Source organism: Strix aluco, chromosome 2 (assembly GCF_031877795.1).
Source record: "Strix aluco isolate bStrAlu1 chromosome 2, bStrAlu1.hap1, whole genome shotgun sequence".
Taxonomy (NCBI): Eukaryota; Metazoa; Chordata; class Aves; order Strigiformes; family Strigidae; genus Strix; species Strix aluco.
In genome coordinates this window covers 137982042-138005341 of record NC_133932.1, presented here as the reverse complement: position 1 = coordinate 138005341, position 23300 = coordinate 137982042, and the positions used below count along the sequence as shown (strand labels likewise).

The window sequence follows — 23300 nt, the reverse complement described above, 5'->3', positions numbered from 1 at the left end:
CCAGCGGCCGCCAGGCCCATGTTCGCGGAGGAGGAGGAGTGGAACGACGGGGCGGGGGGTCCCGCCCGGGCCCGGGCTCGGCCGGGGCCCCGCGGCGCCCCCGAGGGCCCGGGCCGGCCGGTAAGGGCTGCGCGCACGGGGCGGCGGCGGGCCGGGCCGGTCCCTGGGCGCGGGGGAAGGTGACCGGCCCCCGCCCTCCGCAGGGCCCCGCGGCGGCGGGGAAGCGGCGGCTCCCGGGGGACTGCGCGGCCGAGCCGGGCCGGGACGGCGGGCCCGCGCGGAAGCGGCCCGGGCAGCGGAGGCAGGCCGGTAGGTACCGGGGACAGGCCGGTAGGTACCGGGAGCGGGTCGGTAGGTACCGGGAGCGGGTCGGTAGGTGCCGGGAGCGGGTCGGTAGGTACTGGGGGCGGGCCGGCAGGTACCGGGGGCGGATCGGCAGGTACCGGGAGCGGGTCGATAGGTGCCGGGAGGGGGCCGGCAGGTACCGGGAGCGGGCCGGCAGGTACCGGGAGCGGGTCTGTAGGTACCGGGAGCGGCTCTGTAGGTACCGGGAGCGGCTCTGTAGGTACCAGGAGTGGGTCGGTAGGCACCAGGAGCGGCGGGGCGGGGAGCGGCGGAGCGGGCAGCTCCGCAGACGAGCGGGCAGCGCCCGGACAGAGGTACCGCCGCCCGACCCGCTCAGTCCCGGGGATCCCGGCAGGGAACCGGGGGCAGGGTCGGGATCCGCCCGCCACCCCCCTGACTTCCCTCCGGTGCCCCCAGACGTGCCGGGGGAGCCGGGGGCGGCGGCCGGGGAGCCGGCACGGCGCCGGCGGCGGAGGCAGCGGAGGAGCGGGCAGGAGGACGAGCGGCGGCAGGCGGAGGAACTCCGGGCAGGGCCGGTCGCCCCGGCGCTGCCCGGCCGGGAAGCGGCTCCGTCGGGCCGGTCGGCGGCCCTGCGGGCGCGGATGGAGCAGCGGCTGCTGGGCGCCCGGTTCCGGTACCTCAACGAGCAGCTCTACACCTGCACCAGCCGCGAGGCCGCGCGGCTCTTCCAGAGCGACCCCGAGGCCTTCGAGATCTACCACCGCGGCTTCGCCCAGCAAGTGGGGCGCTGGCCCGAGCACCCCGTGAACCTCATCGTGCGCTGGCTGCGGCGGCGGTGAGCCGCGGCGGGGGCCTGGGGGGCCCGGGGGTGGCGGGATGCAGGGCAAAGGGGCATTCTGAGCCCCCGCTCCCCCCCCAGGCCGGCCTCGCTGGTGGTGGCGGATTTTGGGTGCGGCGACTGCAAGATCGCGAGCAGTGTCAGGAACAAGGTTCACTCCTTCGACCTGGTGCCCCTCAGCCCGCTGGTCACCGTCTGCGACATGGCCGAGGTCGGGGGGCCAGGGTGAGGGAGGGCACCCGGGGGGGGGGGGGCGGTTGTGGGGGACAGGGGAGGGCGGGCGGGGTGCCAAGGGTCCCGTGCGTGAGAGGGAGCGCACATCTGTGCGGAAAACTGGGGCGCCCCCGTCGGCGGGCTCCGGGGAGGTCCTGGGTGGAATGGCAGAGCGGGGGGAGCAGAAGGGCTGCCCCAGCCCCCTCGTCATCCTCGGGGGGGGTCCCTGGCAGGTGCCGTTGGCGGCCGAGTCAGTGGACGTGGCCGTGTTCTGCCTGGCACTGATGGGCACCAACCTGCAGGAGATCCTGGAAGAGGCCAACCGCGTGCTGAAGCCGGGGTAGGCGGCTGGGGGGGGAGCGGGAGGTGCCGGGGGGAGCCGGGAGTCGCGGGGCTCTGCCCTGGGAGCTGCCACTGCTCAGGGCTGGGGTGTCCTGCAGGGGGACCCTGATGGTGGCCGAAGTGGCCAGCCGCTTCGAGGACACCCGCACCTTCGTGAACGCCATGGCTCAGCTGGGCTTCAAAAGCGTCTCCAAGGTGTGTCCTCCCTTGGGGGCGTCCTGCGCTGAGCGCGGGGGGGCACCGGGAAGCGCCGGGAAGGAGCCCCTGGTCCCTGGCAGCCAGAGACCACCTGTCCTGCTGCGGCGGCAGGGCAGGGCGCTGCGGGTCTGGGGGGGGTGACAGCGTGGGGGGGTGTGAGGGTCTAGGATGGGGGGGCTTGGGGGTCAGAGGGACCTGGGGCATGGTGCTGGGAGGGGTTTGAGGGGCTCAGGACATGTGGGGGCTGTGGTGCTGGGGTCTGGGAGGGGGTCTGGGGGACCGGGGGGGGGTTGAGGTGTTGGGGTCTGGGAGGGGGGACGCAGGGCACGGTGGGGCTGTGATGGGAAGGGCGATGGGGTCTGGGAGGCGGTTAGGTGCTGGTGCATGCAGAGGTGTGGGGGGGGTGTTGGGGTGCTGGGTCCCGCGGGGATTGGGGGGGGGTGTGTTGGGGTGCTGGGTCCCGCAGGGAGGTGGGGGGGGGGGTGTTGGGGCGCTGGGTCCCCGCGGCGCTGAGGCGGCTCTGCCCCAGGACCTGTCCAGCGCCTTCTTCCACCTGCTGGAGTTCGCCAAGACCGGCCCTCCCCGCCGCCGCCCCGTGCCCGGGCTGCGCCTGCGGCCCTGCCGCTACAAGCGCCGTTGAGGGCGGGGGCGGGGCCACGCCGGGAGGCCCCGCCCCGCGCCGCGCAGCTGCCAATAAAGCCGCTGGATCCGCACGGTCAGGGCTCTGGGGGCGGGGCCTAGGGCGACGAGGGCGGGGCCAGGGGCGCCGGGGGCGGGGCGGGGCCGCGCCTGCGCAGTGCGCGCGGGGCCTGCGCGGCGGCGGCGGCGGTTCGTGCCGGGATGTCGGGGCCGGGCGGGCCGGGCCCCGGCGGGGGGAAGCTGGACATCAACCGCGCCGGCGTGGCCGAGCTGGAGGGGGCGCTCAGCGGCATCGGCCGCCGCCGCGCCCGCGGTATCGTGCGGAAGAGAGAGGTGCGGGCGGGGGCGGCCCCGTGCCGCGGCCGGGCCTGGGCGGGGGCGGCGGGGCCCGCGGGAGCGGGGCTGGGGGTGCCGGGGCTCAGGCGGGGCCGCCCGTCCCGGGGCAACCGGCCGCCTCCGCTGACCCGCCGGCCCCGGGGCGGGTGCGGCCGGTACCGGCGCGGGCGGCAGCGCTGCTTCCCCCCGGCTTCCGCGGACGGGCAGGCGGGGCCGTTTGCGGCCGCCCCCCCCGGGACGAGCGGCCGCCTCCGGGCGCAGCGCCTGGGGCTGCCGCAGGGGAGCGGGGGGAGGGAGCCGCCGGTCCGTCCGCAGGCACGGGGGGGGAGCGGGCGGCGGCCCCCGGTGCAGGGCGGCTCTCCCGGGGAGCCCCGCCCGTCTGCGGGCGGCCCGGCCCGGCGGGTCCCTCGTCGCTGGGGTTGGGGGCAGAGCCCCGGGGCTGGCGGCCGGCGACGTTGCGTGCGAAGAGCGGAGAAACCCCGCGAGTTCCCGGGGGAAGGGGCAGGAGCCCGCCCGGTGCGGCCGCGCTGGGCTGGAGATCCCGCCGCTGCCCTCGGTGGAGCGCTCGGGAGCGGCGGGGCCGGCGGGCGACGGGCCCGGCCCTGGGAAGGGTCGCGAGATCTCGGGCTGCACCTGCCTTTAGCAGAGACCGCGACATTAACGGCGCTTTTTTGCCGTTAACGCTGCGAAGAACCGGCGAGATCGCGGCTGGGACCCGGCATCGGTGTCGCAGGAGGAAGCGGGGCAGGGGAGGCTGCCTGGGCAGGGCAGGGCTGGAGGAGCTCCACTTTTTTTGGCCTGGAAAAGAGGAGGCTGAGAGGGGCAGGGTCACCGGTTATGAACGCGGCAGGAATGTAAACACGGGGGGGCGGAGGAGCGAGAGGCGTTAACCGCGGGGACCGGCGGTGGGAGAACAGGTGAGCGCGGGCTCACGGGAACGGGGCTTGTCCCTGGAGCCGGGCTGTGGGGTGAAGCCCTTGCAGGGGAGAGGCGGCCGAAACGCCTTAAAATGATGCACGACGGGTTTGAGAGGATGGTGGGAGCCTCGTCGCGGCCCTGACGCCGTTAGCCAGAACGGTGGACGCTCCCCACGCTGCGCCCCTCTGCCCCGGTGACGGCTGGGCCGGCCCTCGGGGGTTTGGGCCCTCGGAGGGGGGAGCAGCGGCCGGCGGGAGCGCGGGGCTGGGCGGTGCCTGACCTGTGTTCTGCAGCACCGGGGGTCCTCGCACACGCTCGGCAGGAGCCCGGGGCTCATCCCGTTCTCTGGAGCTGCAGACGAGGGCGATTGCGTGGGGCAGGGAAGGCCCCAGCCTTGGTGCTGCTCAGCTGGGAGGCACAACCCCCCTGTCTGAGCTTCTGGCCTTTGGGTTTGGAGCAGCTCGGGGGGGCTGTTGCCTGCTGCCGCTGGGGACAGCGAGGTTCCACGGGAAGGGCTGTTTTGGGCAGGGGAATCCCTTACCTTGGCAGGCAGCGGCAGCCAGGACTTGCAGTACAAGGGGATCGCCTTGCTGTGCCCCCCCCAGCTCTTTCTCCTGAAGGTCTAAAGGGAGCTGGTGGGTCTGAGAGGTGCAAACTGGTGGGTCTGGACCGGCCAGGAAAGAGCCTGTCTGAGGAGGGTGTGAGTAAGCTTGGTCCTGCTTGGAGGCTGGTCCCTGGGTTTCCTGGCTCTGTGTCGCATCTTACGTCTGTTCTCGCAGGAACTGAAGGGCTTCAACTCCCTCGATGATCTCCTCCACGTCAAAGGCATCACCACCCGCATCTTGGAGCTGAACAGCCAGCGGATGACTTGCAGGAGGAGGCCGAGCAATGAGGAAGCTGCGAGGGGGAGCCCTGCTCTGCAGGGGGACAGTAAAGCTCCTGTGCCGCAGGTAGGAAAAGAAAGGTGGGGTTCCCCCGCCTCCCCGCTTGGCGTGATCCCCCTCCAGCAGCGCCGGAGCCGGGGGGTTCTCACGCTGGGGGTAGCTGGGCAGGGACAGAGCAGGGGGTGTGCCTGCGTTGGGCACCGGGAGGCCCTGGGGATGCTGCGCCCTGTCACAGCCCCGCGGTCTGTCCGCAGTCTCCCCATAAGGGGGGAGCTTGGGGGAGCGTCATGGTGGGGGGCCAAGGTGCTCGGGGCCCAGCGGGCCTTGGGGTGCCCTGCGGAGGCCGTGGCGGCCCCCGAGTGCGGAGCCCGGCCGGGAGCTGCTCTGGCTGCTGTGATGCCTCTGCCCTGAGAGAAACACCAGGCCCTCGAGGCTCCCTGCCGCCCCCCTGCCCCGAGCGGCCGCCACCCTGGGGGCTGCTGCCAGCAGTCCTGCCGTTCCACTCGTGGTTCGTCACTGGAGGCCACAACTGGGTGTGGAGAGAGATTCTTCCCCCGGCCCGGCAGCCCAGCAGGCCGTGTCTCCTGCCAAGCTCTGCCCCGTCATGGAGCTGTTGGGGGCTGAGGAAATCCACCTGCCAAGAGCAGCTCAGGCAGAGGACAGGGGGTGTGGGGAGGGGCGTGACTGCCTGGGAGGTGTCGGCGACAGGGAGGTGTCGTCCCGAGGTCTGTCACCATCAGACCGAGGTGTGACCCCCCGCTGCAGACGCCAGGGAAAGGGCAGGAGGCGCCTGGGTTCGGGGCTCCCTCCCGAGAAGGTGTGTCCGGACGGGCTGTGGGCTCAGAGCTCTGCCCGAGGGCCCGACCCCGCTCCCGGCCAACCTGCCAGACAGGGCCCCGTCGAACTGGGCGTGTGAAGCGGTGACCAGTCTGCCCGCGGGCTGGGGACTCGTCAGGGGCAGGTGCTGAACCGAGGCCTCGTTTCTAGATGTCGATAAACCCACTGCAGCTGCGGGGAGCGTGGCAGTGCTGGGCAGAGCCCTGCAAAGCACTGGGGCTTTCCCTTCCCCACGGGTATTTTTTGCATTGTGACCGAATCACCTCTCCATTTGTTCTCCTCTAAAATATTTTCTCCAGATTTTGAATCGTTTGGGGGAGGAGATTGAGCGGTATCTTCCAAGTTTTAAGCATTTTGAAAACGTGGATTGGGCATGGCAGGACTGAGCGTCCAGGGCAGCCTGGGGGTAGCACTGCTCTCCTGCTCACACTTCTTCCCTCTTCAGGCTTTTGAGCCCAAAGCTTGTGCCGAGTGTGACCCCTCGGTCCTCCCTAGTTACTGCTTTGGAGGACACGCAGTCCCGGGCTGGCTCCCTGCCCTCCCTGTCTTTAGGTGGAGAACGTTGCCTCCGGGCGCACTGAAATGTGTTTAATGTGGGACTGTCCTGTCCTTGCTGCCCACCCGAGCGTCAGGCTTGAAATTTACTCAGAAAAGATTTTATCTGCTTCCATCTTACAAATAACACAAATCTTGACGGCTGTGGTTTTCCACACCCCCCCTTTAGGCCTGCACTAGGCCCATCAGCAGAAAATCTGCAGTTTCCCGTCAACAGGTGCATTTTGAGGTCTGCTCATGGGCTCTTTCTTGATCTAAGCCGCCACCAGCGTCCCCCTTCTCACCAGAAGCCTGTGCCCTGGTCAGACGCTTACAGGTGTATGAGTGCATCTCATCGGCGTGACCTATGGAATTGCTTTTTTTAACCAAATGTAACGCTTCAAGGAATAAACTCAGTTTTATTTGGAAAGCCCTATTTTCATAAAGTCCCATCAGCTGGTACAAAGCACCTTCCTGTCATTTATCTTTTACTGGTTGAATCCCCCACTGGCCTCTCGGTTGCCCGATGTCAGGCTCTGTAAACACTCACTTTTCTCCTGCCTTCCTCGGTTTTGGCACAACTCGCACACTCCCCTGGTCTTTGCAGTTTTCCCTGTGTTCCAGGATTTACCAAAATTAATTGCTGTGGGCTGGTGATCTCCTGTGCTGCTCCCAGGCCTCTGAGGTGCAAATTATCCCGGGCTGCTGCTTGAGGTGTTTTATTAGTGTATTGGAAAACAGTTCCTCGTTCCGGGGTGATGCAGGGGCGTTGTTCTGCTTCCTCCAAGCAATTACCGAACGTTTCTGTGTTGGTGCTGGGGTGTTACTCACAGCACTGCCCTCTCTGGGCAGGAAGGTGCCGGCAGGTTCCTGGCCATCGCCGGAGGGCAAAGGGGCCTCGGCGCGGGGTGGGAGGCTGCCATGTGCCTCCTCTGACGCGGGGTCCCGCCTGGGCACGGGCGCCGCGCTGCGGGGGGCTGTTCCCGGTGGCGCAGAGAGGAGCTGGGGTGGTGTCCGGCGCCGCTTTCGGCCGGGTCGTGGGGCGGCCGCCGCACGCTGTGCTCCCTCTGGGGCTGGGGAGTGACCAGCTGCCCCGCGGCTGCCCCATGGCCCCCCAGAGAGTGCCCCGGCTCCATGTGCCGCTCCCCTCTCTGGCTCTGCTCAGCTCACCCTCTCCTCTTCCCTCCCTGGGCCGTTGCTGCAGCTGGCGGCTCCCCCGCGTGGCCCCGGGCACCCCGAGAGCTGGGGCGCAGAGCTGCAGGCCTGACACTGCCTCTCCCTCTCCCCCTGTTGTAGGCGGTGGCTGAGGAGGAGGAGGAGGATGTTTCAGGCCCCTGGGAGCCCGAGCGCTCTGGGAAGGGGAGCCCCGGGTCAGGACCTGAGGCCGACGGCTCCAGTGGGCGAGGGGCACAGGAGCCGGTCAGCTCCACAGTCTGCAGGGAGCAGGAGGAGGAGGAGGAGGAAGAAGAGGAAGAGGGGAGCTGCTACAGTGAGGAAGGGGAGGATGGTAGCAACGTCTACTTCTATTACACCATCGGGGAGCGCTGGATAGACTACCTGCAGCGGACGGAGGACGGCGGCCTCCTCCGTCACGTTCGGCCCAAGGTAACGCTGCTGCGAGCACGGCCCCAGGCCAGGGCTTGGCCCCAGGAGGCCCGAGCTGACGCTGGCACTGTGGTCCCGTCCTGGTGGCCGGTGGCCTCGAAGCCTACAGCTGCCCTCTGCTTGCTGTGGCCAGAGCGGGCCACGGGCTGTCATAACACTCCAGGCTCCGACTGCAGGGGGGGTGTGTGGCTGCCACTGCTGCTGCGGACCCCGGGATGCGCCAGGGAGCCCCGGGGCCCTCGGCTGAGCACAGCCTGGCTGCGGGGGCTGGCGATGGCGGCACCGTCCTGGCCCGTCTGAGCACTGCTGGCAGTCCCCGGCCGTGCCAGTCCCCGGCAGAGCCTGAACTGGGGCAGCAGGACGCCGCTGGGGGGTCGGGCAGGGGCCTGCAGGAGGCCTGCGGGGGCTGTGGCTGCCGCCCGGGTCAGGTCCTGGGGGGAAGGAGCCCCCCGCTCCCGGCCCGGGCTGGGGAGGCCCGCACTCGCCTTCTGGCACCTGCCAGCCCTGGCTGGTGGCCACCCTGCTCTCCCCACCTTCCCCTTCTTGTGCGGAGCTGGAGGGATGTAGGTTCCCTCGATGCAGCCGTGTCGGTGCGCTCTGCTGCCGTGCCGAGGTCGGGCCACAGCTCTGCCTGCTCCCTGCCGAGCCGTGCCCGCAGCGGGGCCGAGCAGGGCTACTGGCAGCTTTTCTCAGCCACGCTTTTGTCGCGGTGCAGCTCTCTGCCTGACTTGGTCCAATATTCCCTTTGGAAGGACCAGGTTCCCTTTCCCCCACAGAATTTAACTCTTAGCCAGCTCTAGAGCTCGGGTGGCCACTGCTTGCCCCCGCAGTGTGAGCCTGGGCCCGGGGGCTGGCTAGCCTGGGTCTCCTGCTCCGTCGCTCCTGGCAGAAGAGCCGTGGCCCAGCCAGCACGCAGTGGGCCCCCTGCCGCCCGCCCTGACTTGCCTTCTCCCCGCAGATGAAGAGGAAGTCGGAGCACGGCCTGGACGGCCGGGCCCTGTCCCCCGGGAAGAAGCTGTGCAAGGGCTCAGAGTACAGCAGGTGAGGCGAGCGCTCGGCGCCGTGGGCTGGCCCGGGCTGGGGGGGCTCCTTCCACCACTCCCCCCCTCAGTCGTCTGGCGTTGGCTGAGGCCCCGGGGTCTCCGTCCTCAGCGGGACGCAGAAGCCGCCCGGCTGGTCCCGCCTGAGCTGGGGGTCGGTCCACGTGCCCTCGGGGTGCCCCCGGCCGGCGCCCGGTTCTGCTGTTCCGCTGGGCTGAGGGGCTGCGTCTGCCGGTGGGAGCGACGGGGGGGCTGGCTGGGGGGAGGCTCGAGCTGGTGCCTGACGGTGTCTGAGAACCGCCCGGAGAGGCATTGGCGTGTCTCACCATCGCTTTGGTCTCTCCCCAGGACGCTGGGCCCCTGCACGCCCAGTCCCACCACCACCTTCGGGGACCTGCGCAACGCCAAAGCGGGCCAGGCCCGGCGCCGCCGCATCCCCTCGGTTGCCCCCCCGCCCGAGCTGCAGGACTGGCTCCGCACCTTCCAGGTAGGCCGGCAGGGACCCTCGCCCAGCGCCAGCCTCCCAGAAGCTTTGGGTTTGCGGGGCCGCGGGAGGGGAGCTGAGCCCTGGGAAACCCATCTGCGTGACACCCGCCGCAGCCGGGTTTGGGTCCCACGGTGGGTTTTGAGTGAGTTTTGCCTCGAGTAAAGGAACGCAGAAGTGGCATTAGCCCCCTCGTGCTGCCCTTCGTCCTGGAGCGCTGTTGCTCTGTCCGCTGTCACGCAGCCCGTGTTCCAGTGGAGGGACTCAGAGCCCCCAGGCTGGTCTCCGGGCTCCGGGCAGCGCAGCCCCCGCTGTTCCCACGGCCCCCCCGGCCTGTGGAGCCCGCGCTGGGGTCGGGGCAGGGGCCGGGGGGCTGCGCAGGGCCACAGGGGAGGGACTGATCCCCTCTCCTCAGCGCTGGAGCGGCCCAGAGAAGCTCCTGGCTCTGGATGAGCTCATCGATCGCTGCGAGCCCTCCCAGATCAAGTACATGATGCAGGTGATTGAGCCCCAGTTCCAGAGAGACTTCATCTCCCTGCTGCCCAAGGAGGTGAGGCGAGGGCAGGGCGAGGACGGGCTGGCCCCGGCACTGGGTACGTTACCGGCCACGGGGGCCCGCGCCTGACTCGGCTGCCGCCCCTGCAGCTGGCACTCTATGTCCTCTCGTTCCTGGAGCCTCGGGACCTGCTCCGTGCCGCCCAGACCTGTCGCTACTGGAGGGTCTTGGCTGAAGATAACCTGCTTTGGAGAGAGAAGTGCCGTGAGGAAGGTAAAGCCCCCTCCTCCGCGGGCTGGGATCGGCAGCTCAGGGCTGCGCGGGGCACGGGCAGGACCCCGTGATCCCGCTGTGTTTTCCCCCGCAGGCATCGAGGAGCCCTTGAACCTGCGGAAGCGGCGCCTGCTCAGCCCTGGCTTCATGTACAGCCCCTGGAAATTTGCCTTCATGCGGCAGCACAAAATTGACATGAACTGGCGCAGCGGGGAGCTTAAAGCCCCCAAGGTGGGTGTTTTCAGGAGTCCGTGCTGAGAGCCGGACTCTGGAGCTTTGTGCGAGGGGAGCTGGGACGGGGTGGAAGCAGCAGAGAGCGGGCAGCCCCTTCCCAGACCCCCACACCCTGGGCTCTGCACCCCGTGAGCAGCGCTCTGCCCACGGGGACACCCACCCTGTGTCCCCCTGCCTGAGGAAAGTTTAACACGTGGCCACAGAAGGCGGCTCTGGGCTCGGTTTTCACACCGAGCTGCCGCTTGCCCTCGTGCTGGGCCGTTCCGCGGGGTCCTGCCTGCCCTGCCTGATCTCTGCCCGCCCCTGCTGCCCTCGTCACACGTCGCCATGCTGGGGAGGCGGCAGCTGGTGCAGCTTTTCTGTGTGGAAAATGGAGCTGGTGGTCCTAAACATGCCAGTGGGCCCATTCTTGGCCTAGGACAGAACGTCAGCTCTGAGCTCGATGGCTTGTGTGGACTTAGTAGCCACAAGGCCCATCCATAGTCCCCAGGTAGCCCACTGTCCCCCAGCAGTAGCCACCAGTTGGCTGTTGCTGCTGCCCTGTGGAGCAGCAGCAGGGAATGGTGGGTGTTACAGGGACCCCATTGTCCTTCTTCCCCCTCGCTGCCCTCTCCTTCCTCCCCTCGGCACTTGCTGCTCCCCCACCGTTCTCGAAGGCGTTTGAGGCCCGCAGTTGTGCCGGGCTGCCCTCACCTCACCACTGACACGTGGTGTTTTCCATCCAGGTGCTGAAGGGACACGACGACCACGTCATCACCTGCCTGCAGTTCTGCGGCAACCGCATCGTCAGCGGCTCCGACGACAACACACTCAAGGTGTGGTCGGCCGTCACGGGGGAGGTGAGCGCTTGTCCCCGGTCGCGTCACGGGGCTGCTCTGCCGAGTGGCTGCAGGGGCAGGGGGAGGAGTGAGAGGCAACAGTGACCTTTGAGGTGCGTTTGCCATGGGGAGAGGGTCAGGTGGGTCCCGTGGCCGCAGGAGCAGAGGGAAGGACAGTTTTAGCTACAGGTCGGTGGGTGCAGTAACAAAAGGGGAATTGCTGGCCGTGCGTGCGCTTTCATGGGCAGTCAGCAAGCGTGGAGCACCCTGCAGAGCCCGGGAGGGTGAGGAACTCACCTGGGAGTAGAACAGTGAGGGGTTGTGACTGTGGAGAGGAGCCTGCGGCGGGGCCAGGGTCTCTGCAGGGGGTGGGCTGGCCCGTCCCTCACCCAGAGGAAATCCCACATCGCTTTTCCCTCCCGCTAAGCTCGGCCTTCCCCAGACCCGGCTCTTGTTCCCCACAGTGCGTGCAGACGCTGGTCGGCCACACCGGGGGCGTGTGGTCGTCCCAGATGAGGGACAGCGTCGTCATCAGCGGCTCCACAGACCGGACGCTCAAAGTGTGGAACGCAGACACGGGCGAGTGTGTGCACACGCTGTACGGGCACACCTCCACCGTGCGCTGCATGCACTTGCACGGCAACAGGTACGGGCGGGATTGGGGGCTGCTCCGGGCTCGGGGGTGTCAGAGCTCTCGCTGAGAGCCGCTGTGTGTGTGGGGGGACAGTCGGGGCCGCTCCTGGGGCAGTGTCCGGGGTTACCCCGTTTGGGCGAGGCCCGGCGTCGACGCGCTGCCCTGGCCCGCAGGGTGGTGAGCGGCTCGCGGGATGCCACACTGCGCCTCTGGGACATCGAGACGGGGCAGTGCCTGCACGTGCTGATGGGGCACGTGGCGGCCGTGCGCTGCGTGCAGTACGACGGGCACAAGGTGGTGAGCGGCGCCTACGACTACACGGTGAAGGTGTGGGACCCCGAGAGCGAGAGCTGCACGCACACGCTGCAGGGACACACCAATCGCGTCTACTCCCTGCAGGTGAGACCCGGCTCCCCCTTCCCTCCCGCGCTCTGCCCCGACGTCCCCACGTCCATCTCCCAGAGGGGGGGACAGTGCCGGCAAACGCGCGTGCGCCCCGACTAGCCCGCGGGTACGTGAGCACGTCCCTCCGCCGTGCCCAAGCCCCTGAGGCCCTGCCCGGAGCGCTCCGCGCTGAGCCGTGTCTCCCCGGGCAGTTTGACGGGACGCACATCGTCAGCGGCTCTCTGGACACCTCGATTCGAGTGTGGGACGTGGAGAGCGGAAACTGTCTGCACACCCTCATGGGGCATCAGTCGCTGACCAGCGGCATGGAGTTACGGGACAACATCCTGGTCTCCGGCAACGCCGACTCCACGGTCAAGATCTGGGACATCAAGACGGGACAGTGTCTGCAGACGCTGCAGGGTGAGCGCGGGACGCAGCCGCTCCCACCCCAGTGCTGCTGGGAGCTGCCGGGCAGGTGTGGGGCAGGGGCAGGGGCAGGGCAGGCGCTGCCCAGTGGCGGGTGCTCCAGAGAAGCCGGACGTTGGGGTGGGAGCGCAGGACTGACGGGTCCTTCTGCTTCCAGGGCCCAGCAAGCACCAGAGCGCCGTCACCTGCCTGCAGTTCAGCTCCAAGTTCGTGGTGACCAGCTCGGATGACGGTACCGTCAAGCTCTGGGACCTCAAGACGGGCGAGTTTGTCCGCAACCTGGTGGCCCTGGAGAGTGGGGGCAGCGGGGGCGTGGTGTGGCGCATCCGCGCCTCCAACACCAAGCTGGTCTGCGCCGTGGGCAGCCGCAACGGCACGGAGGAGACCAAGCTGCTGGTTCTGGACTTCGATGTGGACCTGAAATGAGCCTGGCCTGGCCGGGCCGGGCTGGAGGATCCCGCGGGCTGGGCCTAGCAGCTGGTCTTGGTGGGGCTGGTCCCAGAGCAGGCGCTAGCCCCCCGCGGGCTGTAAATACTGTTTGCAGCCGTCTGGGCCTTATTTATATATGTGTGACCTCCCCGGGGGGAGCCTGCGCCCGGCTGGGGCACTGTACAGAGGAAGCAGCATGTTTTGTACACGCTAATATATCGATTTATTTCTGTACCTGGGGCCTGCCCTTCCTCCGGCTTGTCCCTTCCGGGGCAGCAGCTGGTGGCTGCAGCCCGTCCCCTCTGGGGGGGAGGGAAGGGGCTTTCCTCGGTGTCGCCAACCTCGGGGACCCCCAGGCACAGCCGCGGGCGTGAGGCGCTGGGGAGATCTCGGGGGGCAGCACCACGGGCAGCACGGCCTGATCCTGGCCTGGGATGGTGTAACCCCCATGCTGGGGGGGAGCAGCGCTGGGAGTAGACAGGGTTTGTTTTTTCTGCGTGGCTCTGACCCAGCCCGGGGGAGCAGACGGGGCTGGGGGCAGCACCTGGAAGGGGCCGGACGCAGGGAGATGGGACAGGGCCTGAGCTCGCTGGGGCTGTGTCGTGGTGGGGAGTTCCTGCGGCTGCCGGGGGCAGAGCGGTGGGAAGGCGGCCCGGGCTGCGCTGCCCTTGTGCCCAGGGAGGGGCAAACCAGCTGGCAGCGGCCATGGGGCTTCCAGCCACTGCCCTGGGCCTGGCCGGCGGCTCAGCACCTTTTCCGCTTGGTGCGGTGGGGCCGGGAGCCTTCCCTGCTCCTCCGGCGGGGTCAGGGCTTGGGCCGGGATTGTCCGTGTGGGAGAAGATTGTCCCTGTGTCTGTAGGTCCTGCTGCCGCCCTGCTCGGGGCTGCTCCTGCGGGGTGTGCGGGGGGGGCGGAGGGGATGGGAGAGCGCGGCACAGCCCCGGGCTGCCAGCAGCTCCTCCTGCCAGCCCTGGACCGTGCTGGGGGTGTCTCCGCTGGGCTGCGGAGCTGTGGGTGCACATCTGGATCTCGGGAGTCCCCCGTCCTCGGGCAGACGGGGTGGCCTGCGACCCGGTGCCATCCCCAGCCTGCCGAGGACAGCTCGCTGTCACTGCCGGCAGCTCGTCTGTTCCCAGCCTTCCCTTTCCCCCAGCGTGCGATGGTCCCGCACCCCCCCGCACTGACGAGGCGCACGGCAGGGCAGAGTGACAGCCCTCGGGAACGCTCCGTCCTGTGTACATGGCCGTGCCACCCCGTAGCTTATCACCAGTAAATGCCGTTTTATCCCTTCCCCCTTTGAACCTAGTTTGAAGCTCTTCCATGTCATGAGCCGGTTGGGAAAGGTGAAGCCCTCAGGCACTGGCCGTCGTGGTGTCACCTGGAGCGTCCCCGGTGTTGGGGCGGTCGCCCACAGGTGCGTGCGCTGGCTCAGCCTCCGCACAAACCTCCACACAAACACATTCCTGCACCCGTCGCCTCTGCGAGAGCAGCTGCTGGTGGGGCACGAACCATCCGCGTGCGGCCGCTGAGCACGGGGAGCCCCCCCGGACCCGCTGTGCCTTCGGCTGCGTCCCCTGTACCCAAGTGCTACCGCCCAGAAAATTCCCCCCTCGGACCGTCCCACCCACACGCTCTGCGCCTCCCGTAAAACCCAGAGTTTGCCCTTTCCACGTGGATCCTTCCAGGCCACGATCCCTGATGCCACAGGGCAAGGGAAGGGGGCGGGAGGGAAGTTCTGCCTCGCCAGCGCTCGGAGCCTTTCGGCGTTTCACACAAACACCCTCCGAGTGCCGGCGGGATGCGGAAAGCCCCAGGGGCTCCCATCGAGCATCGACCAGCAAAATGACTCCAAGAAAAGTGTGAGTAGAACAGCAAATTGTGGGCCTTGAGAGGGTGGGGGGCCCCTGGTTGGGGTGGGGGGCGAGTAAAACAGCTCGTAGAAGGGGTGTGTGGGTGCACGTGGCCACCAGACACGTAAACCCGCGTGGGCAGGCCTGCAGGGGCTCGCAGGGCCTCTGGGGGCGCGGCAGGGGTTCACCTGTGCCCCCGCCCCGCGACGCTTCCAGGTTCCAGCTCTGAGCCCTCTGCAGGAATGACCGAGACCGGAGCTGCAGAAAGGCCACGTCTCGTTTTCCTGAGCAGATGGTTTGTCCAGCCGAGAGAGATGGACACACTGGAGAGAGCCCGGTGCCGGGCAGGAGGTGACGCAGGGACCAGGGCGTCTCTGCTCTGAGGAAAGGGGGAGAGCTGGGACTGTTCGGCCTGGAGAGGAGAAGGCGTGAGGTGTTCGCATCCATTCGTATAAATAATTTGTGTAATAGAAGGGAAGGCGTAAACAGAGCCAGACTCTTCTCAGTAGCAACCAGTGAAAGCACAAGAAGCAACGAGCACAAAAAAATTAATATATATATGTTAGAAGTTCCATTTAAACAGCGTTTTTAGTGTGAGGATGGTGACGCCCCGGCACAGGTTGCCTGGGGGGGTTGCAGGGTCTCCCTCCGCGGAGCTGTGCGGCTGTGGGAGCTGGAGAGGGGACACTGCAGTTGTGTGCGTGGGAAGCAGCTTCGGGGTGAAACCCAGCGCTGACGGAGGAGGGCAACGGGGCTGGGGAAGGGCCGGGAGAGTGAACCCTGTGAGGAGCGATGGAAGGAGCTGGGACTGTTCAGTGTGAGGAGGAGAAGGTGAGGGGAGACCTCATCACTCTCTACAGCTCCCTGAAAGGACGTTGTAGAGAGGTTGGTGCTGGTCTCTTCTCCCAGGGAATTAGTGACAGAACAAGAGGGAACGGCTTTAAACTGCAACAGGGGAGGTTCAGACTGGGCATGAGGAAAAAATGTTTCCCAGCAAGAGTGGTCAGAGAGTGGAATAGGCTGCCCAGGGAGGGGGTGGAGTCCCCATCCCTGGGTGTGTTTAAGGGCCGTTTGGATGAGCTGTGGGGGGATGTGGGGTAGGGGAGAACTTTGTAGAGTCGGGCTGAGGGTTGGACTCGATGATCCCAAGGGGCTTTTCCAACCTGCAGGACTCGGTGATCCCAGCTATCGCGGGATCCGCTGAGCCAAAAGCCCGGGGAGACGTGACGTGCTGTGCTCCAGACGCCAGGATGGAAGAAACCAGCCGCAGGGTGAGCTCTGGCAGCCCTGGGCGGGTCACGAGTTGAGGATGGCCACGATAACCCCCCCCCAGCGGCGCCGCCGGGGCCCGTGGGCGCTTGTGCCCGTGGCGCTGATGGGCTGCACGAGCCCCCGAGGGTTGTGCAGGGCGCGGGGACACGTCGTCAGCTGGTGGCAGCCAGTGGTTCGGCAGCAGGTGGCCAAACAAATCTGCCCGCTTACCTCTAGGGTAAATTATTTCTCCAAAATAATATAAATCACCAGGGCCCCTGTTTTAAACTGTTCTGGATCGTTTCGCCTTTTCAAAGGCAGCTGCAAAATGTCAGTGGCAGAGGAACAGAGTTCAAGAAAAGCCTCTTAGTTCCTGTCCCACACACACGCTCGAAAGCCTGGGCAGATGCCAGCGCTCTTGGTTTAATTTTCTGTGACATTGTTTATGGGCAAAACACATCTTTCCTGGTGGAGGAGTTTGTCAGAGACCTCTGCAATGGTTCCAACTCCTCTTTATCATAGAACCCCCGATTGGAAGGGACCTCAAGGATCATCTGGTCCAACCCTTCTTGGTGAAAGCGTGGTCTAGACAAGATGGCCCCGCCCCCTGTCCAGCTGAATCTTAAAAGTGCCCAGTGCTGGGGGATCTGCCACGTCCCTGGGGAGAGTATTCCAGTGGCTGATTGTTCTCAGTGTGAAAAACGTTCCTCTTGTGTCTGATCGGAATCTCCCCAGGAGTGACTTGGACCCATCACCCCTTGTCTTTTCCGTGTGACTCCTTGTACAAAAGGCGTCTCCAGCTGCTCTGCAGCCACCCGGTACGTACTGGGACACGGATGCAAGGTCTCCCCTCAGCCATCTCTTCCCAAGGCTGAACAAACCCAGTTCTCTCAGCCTTTCCTCACGTGGCTGCCCAGTCCCTTGATCATCTTTGTGGCTCCTCTCTGGACCCTCTCCAGCCTCTACAGCTTTTTTGCACAGCAGGGACCAAAACTGAGCACAGAATTTCAGGTGTGGCCTGGCCAGCACTGAGCAGAGTGGGATCATGACTTTGTTATCTCTGCTGGTGATGCCTTGGTGATGTAGCCCAGCACCCGTTGGATTTCTTTGCCACTGCAGCAGCACCCTGGTCGCTCCTGCTGAGCTTGTTGTCCCCCAGGACCCCGAGGTCCCTTTCCCCAGCCGGGTGGAGCCCAGCCTGTGCTGCGCTCCTGGATGATGTGTTCCCAGGTGCAGGACCTGCCATTTGGCCTTGCTGAACTTCAGAGGGCTCTTGTCAGCCCCCTCCTCCAGCCCAGCCAGGTCTTCCTGCAGGGTGGCTCTCCCTTCTGGAGTGTCCACTGGCCCGCTCAGCCTGGCACCATCAGCAAACGTCATCGGGATACGTTGATCCCATCATCCAGATCCCTTGTGGAGGTACTTTGTTATCTATGGAAGCAATTAGGAACCCTCTTCAGCACCCCTGGAAGAACACCTCGTTACCAGTGTGATGAAGAGTCCATAAAACCGGTCAGCCACGCTTTGGGTACAAGTCCTGGTCTGTGCACTTGTATCCTGAGAGGGAAACGTCTCCCGCAGCACAACCACACATCGATGAGGCTCGGGAAGGTTTCGCCCTCAGGCAGGAGCCACACAAGGTGTGTAGCGCTGGGCCGAGCAATGGGCAGGGACAAGAGGGCCCGTGCTGGCGGCTGGGCAGTCCCTGACCGCAGCGTAACGTGTCAGAGCTGGCTCCGCGCGGGGGGCACGGGGGTCGGGTCCGACACCCCACGGGGCCACGTGGCACCGGCTGTGCCGGGGGGGACGGCACGGGGAGGGGGCGGCTCCTCCTCGGCGGGAGCCACGGGGGTCTGGGGAGGCTCAGGGCAGCAGAGGGGAAAATCAACCGGGAGAAAAGCGACGCCGGACCGACGGTGGGTCTGCTGCGTGGGGCGGCGAGCCCGCAGCCACGGCAGGAGGAATCTCTGGTGCCTGGAGTGGCTCCACGCAAGCCTGGGACCTGCAAAGCTGACAGACACCCCCGGGTCCCCTCCGCTGTCCTGCCAGCTGCCGGGCTGCGGGGCTGCCCCCAGGATTCCCGCACCCTGCCGAGGCTTTCCGTCGGCAATCTGACCAGGAACGGGGATTCACACCCATGCGAGCCCATGGGAAAACGATGTAACCGCTGTTAAAGAGCCCAGCGTCTCCGTCACAGCGCCTCGCTCTGTCAGGGGTGTCTCGGGACCACGCTCTCCGAGGAAGAGGCTGCAACCCGTGGGAGAAACGCTGTCCCGTCACGGGAGGGCTCCGTCTGTATGCAGCACAGAACCAACCATCACTGGCGCGCCTGCAACGCTTTCAGCCACGCATTTCAGCCCAAACGGTGCTGCAGGTCCCTCTCGGGGCCGGCATGTGCTCCGCTGCCTCCCCACCCGCGAGCCGGGGCAGCTGGGGCCGGCAGGGAGCTGACACCACGACGGACTCTTCCCGCAGCGGGGGAAAGCCCACGTGAAACTCATCAGGAGGGAATTTTTCAGACAGAAGAAACCTGTAAAATGTTTTCCGGTTTCTTTAAGTGCGAAGCTGCTGGTTCTTGGAAGGAAGGATAAGAAGTTCAGAAGGATGCTGAGCGTTTCTAGAACCAAACACGCCTTTGACAGCAGCAGACCTCAGCGACGCGCCCTGCGCCGGGCAGGTTTTGTTAAGCCGCGTTCGGAGACGGGCTGAGGGAGCGACTCCTGCCCCGCTCGCTCGGAGCAGGGTCCTCCCCGCCGGGGGAGCCTGGCCTGTCGCGTGCCCCCACCCTTCGCCACCCTCCAGCCCTCTGCCAGGCTGAAAGGGACTGTAAGGAGGTTTCTTTAGTCCTCGCTGTGGCCTTTGCTCCTTCTCCTAACCCTTGATTTGCTCTTTGACCGCCCCTGAGCACTGAAATCGCTCTCGTCCCCCAGAGCTCTGGCTCCCCAATGGCCCCGTGGGGTCTCTGTGGGCAAGTGGTGGCCCTTGGCTGCCAGACCTGCTGCCTGCTGGGACCGGCCGCCCCAGTCCGTCCGAGCGGGGTCCGTGGGCAGCGGGGAGCAGCCGTCACACCGTCGCCGCGCCGTCCCCGCGCCCCACGTCAGCCTTTTCCCCTCCGAGCATCAGCGTGCGCCTGGGGCAGCCTGCAAACGGCATCGCCCGCCCAGGTTGTCCCTGTCCCCGAGCACAGGGAGGTGACACATGTCAGCTGGAGCTGGGACGGGGTTTGGCTCCTGCCCTGTCCCCTCCCAGCAGCAGCCGGGGGCTTCTGCTCCAGCCTGGGGCTGCACCTGGCAGCACTAGAAAATGTTTCTCAGGTGACGCCGTCCTGCTCCGTGTCACTGAGGATAAGGTCTGGCCCGACGGAGGAGGGGACTGGAGGGAGAAAGGAGATTGTCTTTACTCTGAGCCCTTCTGAAAGCCTTAGGGAGAAGCAGAAAGGATAACGTCACCTGCTCGCCCTATCTTCACCTTTCTCTGCGCAGCAGAGGAGCTTTTCAAGGAACCATCGCCGTCCAAACCGTGGCATTTGGAAGCAAATGTGATGCTGGGGCCCTGCTGGGGCTCTGTGTTTGGGGACGTCGCCCCTGTGTCTCGCAGCAGGCTGGGCTCTCCTCGCCCTCCCTTCAGGCGCTGGCCAGGGGTGCAGGCCCGTCCCTGTCCCCCGCCCAGGCGAGGGGCTGCTGCGCCGGCTGGAGGAGCCGTGGCCGGACATGGAGCGGTGACATGAGTGTGGCGGGGCAGGGGCGTGCCCAGGGCTTCAGAGCTGAGCTGGCAGAAGAGGAAAAGTCCGTGGAGTGGCTGACGGCAGGGCCCGGCTCGGGAGCAGAGGAGATGCCCCGGGGAAGGGGCTGAGGACCGGGCACGAATCCGGCTGCGGGAGAAGGAAGAAAGTGCCAAATGTTGGTCTGGGCCGTCAGCCAGCAGCAGGACGTGCGGCCAGGAAGGCCCTGGAAAAATATCAGAGGAGCCGCTGTTACGTGACAAGGCTCCAGCGCGCTTTGGGTTTCAGCATCTGCAACAGCTTAAACGTGGCAGATGGGAGCTCCACGGTGACTGCGGGAGAGAGGGGAACTGCGCTGCAGCAGTCCCTGCCCCCCCTTCCCCTTCCCTTTCCGATTTCTCTTTCCCCTTTCCCTTTTCCCCTTCCCTTTCCCCTTTCCCCTTCCCTTTCCCCTTCCCTTCCCCTTTCCCCCTTTCCCCCTTTCCCCCTTTCCCCTCTCCCCTTTCCACCTTTCCCTTCCCCAGTAAACGCCGGGTGCCAAGGGCCGTGCTCAGTGACTGGAGTTCGTATTTCAAAGGGACGACAAACAGACCGGGGGGGGGGGGGCCGAGTTCCCGCTGTATTTGCCACCTCCGGCCCTTCTCACACTGCTCGTCCCAGCAGCTTCTCCTGACCCCGAGCGACTGGGGGTGGTGCGGGGCAGCACCCCCCTGCCTGTCAGGGGTGGTAAGAGAGGAGTTAAACCAACCGCGGACGACTGAGAATTCAGAAAACGCCCCAAAGTTTGGTTAATCGTGGCCAGAACTAGAGCCTGTGCAGCCCCCCCTGGGTCCTGGGGAACGAGTGGCTCTGCAGGACGGAGCTGCTCTCCCGTCCCGCTCTGTCCAGAGGGCAGACGGAGCCGTGACGCCCTCAAACCCTGGAGGAGGAACCTTGAGCCCCTGGAGGAACCTCAAACCCTCGAGGAACCTGGAGCCTCTGGAGGAACATCCTGCAGGCAGCAGCTCGCAGCCGGGAGCTGCGCAGACGGCCAGTGCGGTTCCAGCCCTGCTCCGGACGGACCTGACGCCTCTCGCAGGAGCCGGTCCTGGCCCCAGTCGCCTCCCGCAGCCTTTGGAGCCGTCCCGTGTCCTGGGCAGGACTCGTCCCCCCGCACGGACCCAACGGGGCAGGAACCCACGGCCACCGGGGCCCGCCGCGGCTCTGCGGAGCAGCCCGGGAGGCGTCGAGCAGACGGTGCTCAGAGGGGCCGGGGGGTCGCAGCCCGGCTCAGCTCGGGGGCTGCGCCGGTCACCGTCCCCCCGCCCCACTGCCGCCCGGGGAGTCTCTGCTCCGAGCTGGCTGCGGGTTTAGCCAGGCTGTGCCAGGAGCTGGGCCCAGCCCAGGCCGCGGGGCTGAACCAGAACATGGAGAGTTGCTGGTGGACCCTCAAGAAAAGCTTCTTCACCATCAGGGCGATCCCAGGTCACAGCAGGGTCGGGGCGAGGGGAAGCGCCATCCCTTGGGATGTTTGACACCTGCCTGGACGCGACCCTGGGCCCCCTGCCCGGGGCTGGGCCCTGCGGGGACCCCTCCCTGTCGGGCCACCCACCGCCTCGGGGGACGCCGCTCGGGGGACGCCGGGGCATGGGCGGCTCCGTAAATGCAGCGGCCGCTCGTGACGCCGTTCCAGGAGCCCAGGTGACGAGGACGCTGCAACGCCGCCGCCGCGCCTGCCAGGAGCTCAAATCTGTCGCTGACGCTTCCCCTTCGTGGTGTGCTGGGTGCTGGCCACCTGCCCCACGGCAACCCCGCAGCCTCCCTGGGCAACCTGCGCCCGTGCCCGGCCACCCTCGCCGTGGAAAAGTTTTTCCGAAGTGGAATTTCCTGGATTTCAGTTTGTGGTGTCTCCATCCTCGGAGACATTCGAAAGCCACCTCGCCCCAGGCCTGGGCACCCAGCCCGGGGTGGCCCTGGGGGGGCAGGGGCTGGACCCCCACAGGTACCCGCCAGCCTCGGCGGCTTTGTGATTCCCTTCTGCTACTGGGAACCACCGCAGAGAGCCTGGGCCCAGCCCCCCGCGCTCTCACCCGCTGTTCACACACGCCCGTGAGATCCCAGAGGTGCCTCCTCCCCAGGCTGCGAGCGCTGCACCCAAACCGGCAGATTTTTATGATTCGATGATTTAGGTGTCACCCTGCCAGAACGGGACCTCTCCAGTGTGCTGGGAGCGCTGCTCTGAGCCCTCCCCACCCGGCAGGGGCTGTGCTACAACCAGAGAGTCACGGGTTGGTCAGGCTGGAGAAGATCATCGAGTCCAACCACGAACCTCACACTGCCAAGGCCACCACTAAACCATGTCCCTGAGCACCACATCTACAGGTCTTAAATACAGGGACAGTGACTCCACCACTTCCCTGGGCAGCCTGTTCTAGTGCTTGACAACCCTTTCAGTGAAGAAATTTTTCCTAATATCCAACCTAAACCTCTCCTGCCTCAACCTGAGGCCCTTTCCTCCCATCCCATCACTTGTTACTTGGGAAAAGAGACCGACCCCCACCCTGCTCCAACCTCCCGTCAAGGAGTTGCAGAGGGCCATGAGGTCTCCCCTCAGCCTCCTCTTCTCCACACTAAACCCCCCCAGTTCCCTCAGCCGCTCCCCATCACACCTGTGCTCCAGACCCTGCACCAGCTCCGTTGCCCTTCTCTGGACACGCTCGAGTCATTCAATGGCCTTTTTGGAGTGAGGGGCCCAAAACTGAACCCAGGAATCGAGGGGCGGCCTCACCAGTGCCGAGCACAGGGGTAAGATCCCTTCCCTGTCCCTGCTGGCCACGCTAGTGCTGACACAAGCCAGGATGCCATTGGCCTTCTTGGCCACCTGGGCACACTGCTGGCTCATTATCAATCAATCCCCCCAGGTCCCTCTCTGACTGGCAGCTCTCCAGCCACTCCTCCCCAAGCCTGTAGCCCTGCTGGGGGTTGTTGTGGCCCAAGGGCAGCACCCGGCATTTGGCCTTAGTGAAACTCCCCCAGTTGGCCTCAGCCCATCGCTCCAGCCTGTCCAGATCTCTCTGCAGACCCTCCCCACCCTCAGCAGATCAACACTCCCACCCAAGTGGGTGTTGTCTGTGACCTCACCAAAGGGGCACTCGATCCCCTCATGCAGATCACAGATACTGGACAGAGCTGGCCCCAGCACCGAGCCCTGGGGAGCCCCAGTTGTGACCAGCCACCAGCTGGGTTCCACCCATTTCACCACCACACTTTGGGCCCGGCCATCCAGCCGGTTTTTGACCCAGCAGATGCCCGTCCAAGCCTCGAGCAGTTTCTCCAGGAGGACGCTGTGGGAAACGGTGTCCAAGGCTTTACTAAAGCCCAGGCAGACAACACGCCCACCCTTTCCCTCGCCCACTGCGCGGGTCACCTCATCAGAGCAGATCGGGTCAGTCAGGCAGGACCTGCCGTTCACAAACCTGCCCTGACTGGGCCTGGTCCCCCCGTTGTCCTGTACGTGCCACAAGAGCTGCCCCACAACCTTCCCTGACCTCGAGGGCAGGCAGCCTGTAGGTCCCTGGATCCTCATTCTGGCCCTTCTTGTAGGCAGGTGCCACATTTTCCCGTCAGCTGGG

At 66.4% G+C, this 23300-nt stretch overlaps 1 protein-coding gene across 5 annotated transcripts; it reads left to right on the top strand.

Moving 5' to 3' along the window:
- The first annotated feature begins 12 nt into the window (after window positions 1-12).
- RRP8 (ribosomal RNA processing 8) lies at window positions 13-13105 on the top strand. 5 transcript variants are annotated; one of them, XM_074816672.1, is made up of 18 exons: window positions 13-120; window positions 204-309; window positions 763-1141; window positions 1226-1355; window positions 1660-1697; window positions 1798-1894; window positions 4570-4740; window positions 7342-7650; window positions 8609-8691; window positions 9039-9177; window positions 9590-9724; window positions 9820-9943; window positions 10038-10174; window positions 10903-11016; window positions 11460-11641; window positions 11803-12028; window positions 12226-12436; window positions 12600-13105. In XM_074816672.1, exons 1-18 carry the CDS (start codon window positions 19-21, stop codon window positions 12866-12868), a joined length of 2952 nt encoding a protein of 983 aa, XP_074672773.1. In that variant the 5' UTR covers window positions 13-18; the 3' UTR covers window positions 12869-13105. The 5 variants fall into 5 exon arrangements, with proteins under 5 accessions (XP_074672773.1, XP_074672772.1, XP_074672777.1 ...); XM_074816671.1 differs by having other exon boundaries at window positions 1591-1697; XM_074816676.1 differs by lacking the exons at window positions 13-120; window positions 204-309; window positions 763-1141; ... (1 more) ...; window positions 1660-1697; window positions 1798-1894 and adding an exon at window positions 2702-2869.
- The last annotated feature ends 10195 nt before the right edge of the window (window positions 13106-23300 follow it).

Excerpts from the sequence above, each read along its gene's own strand:
- RRP8 (XM_074816671.1), top strand. The coding sequence starts at position 19 with ATGTTCGCGGAGGAGGAGGAGTGGAACGACGGGGCGGGGGGTCCCGCC. Across the intron at positions 4,741-7,341 it reads GTAAAGCTCCTGTGCCGCAG|GCGGTGGCTGAGGAGGAGGA; the intron begins GTAGGAAAAGAA and ends CCCCTGTTGTAG. Across the intron at positions 12,029-12,225 it reads ATCGCGTCTACTCCCTGCAG|TTTGACGGGACGCACATCGT; the intron begins GTGAGACCCGGC and ends CTCCCCGGGCAG.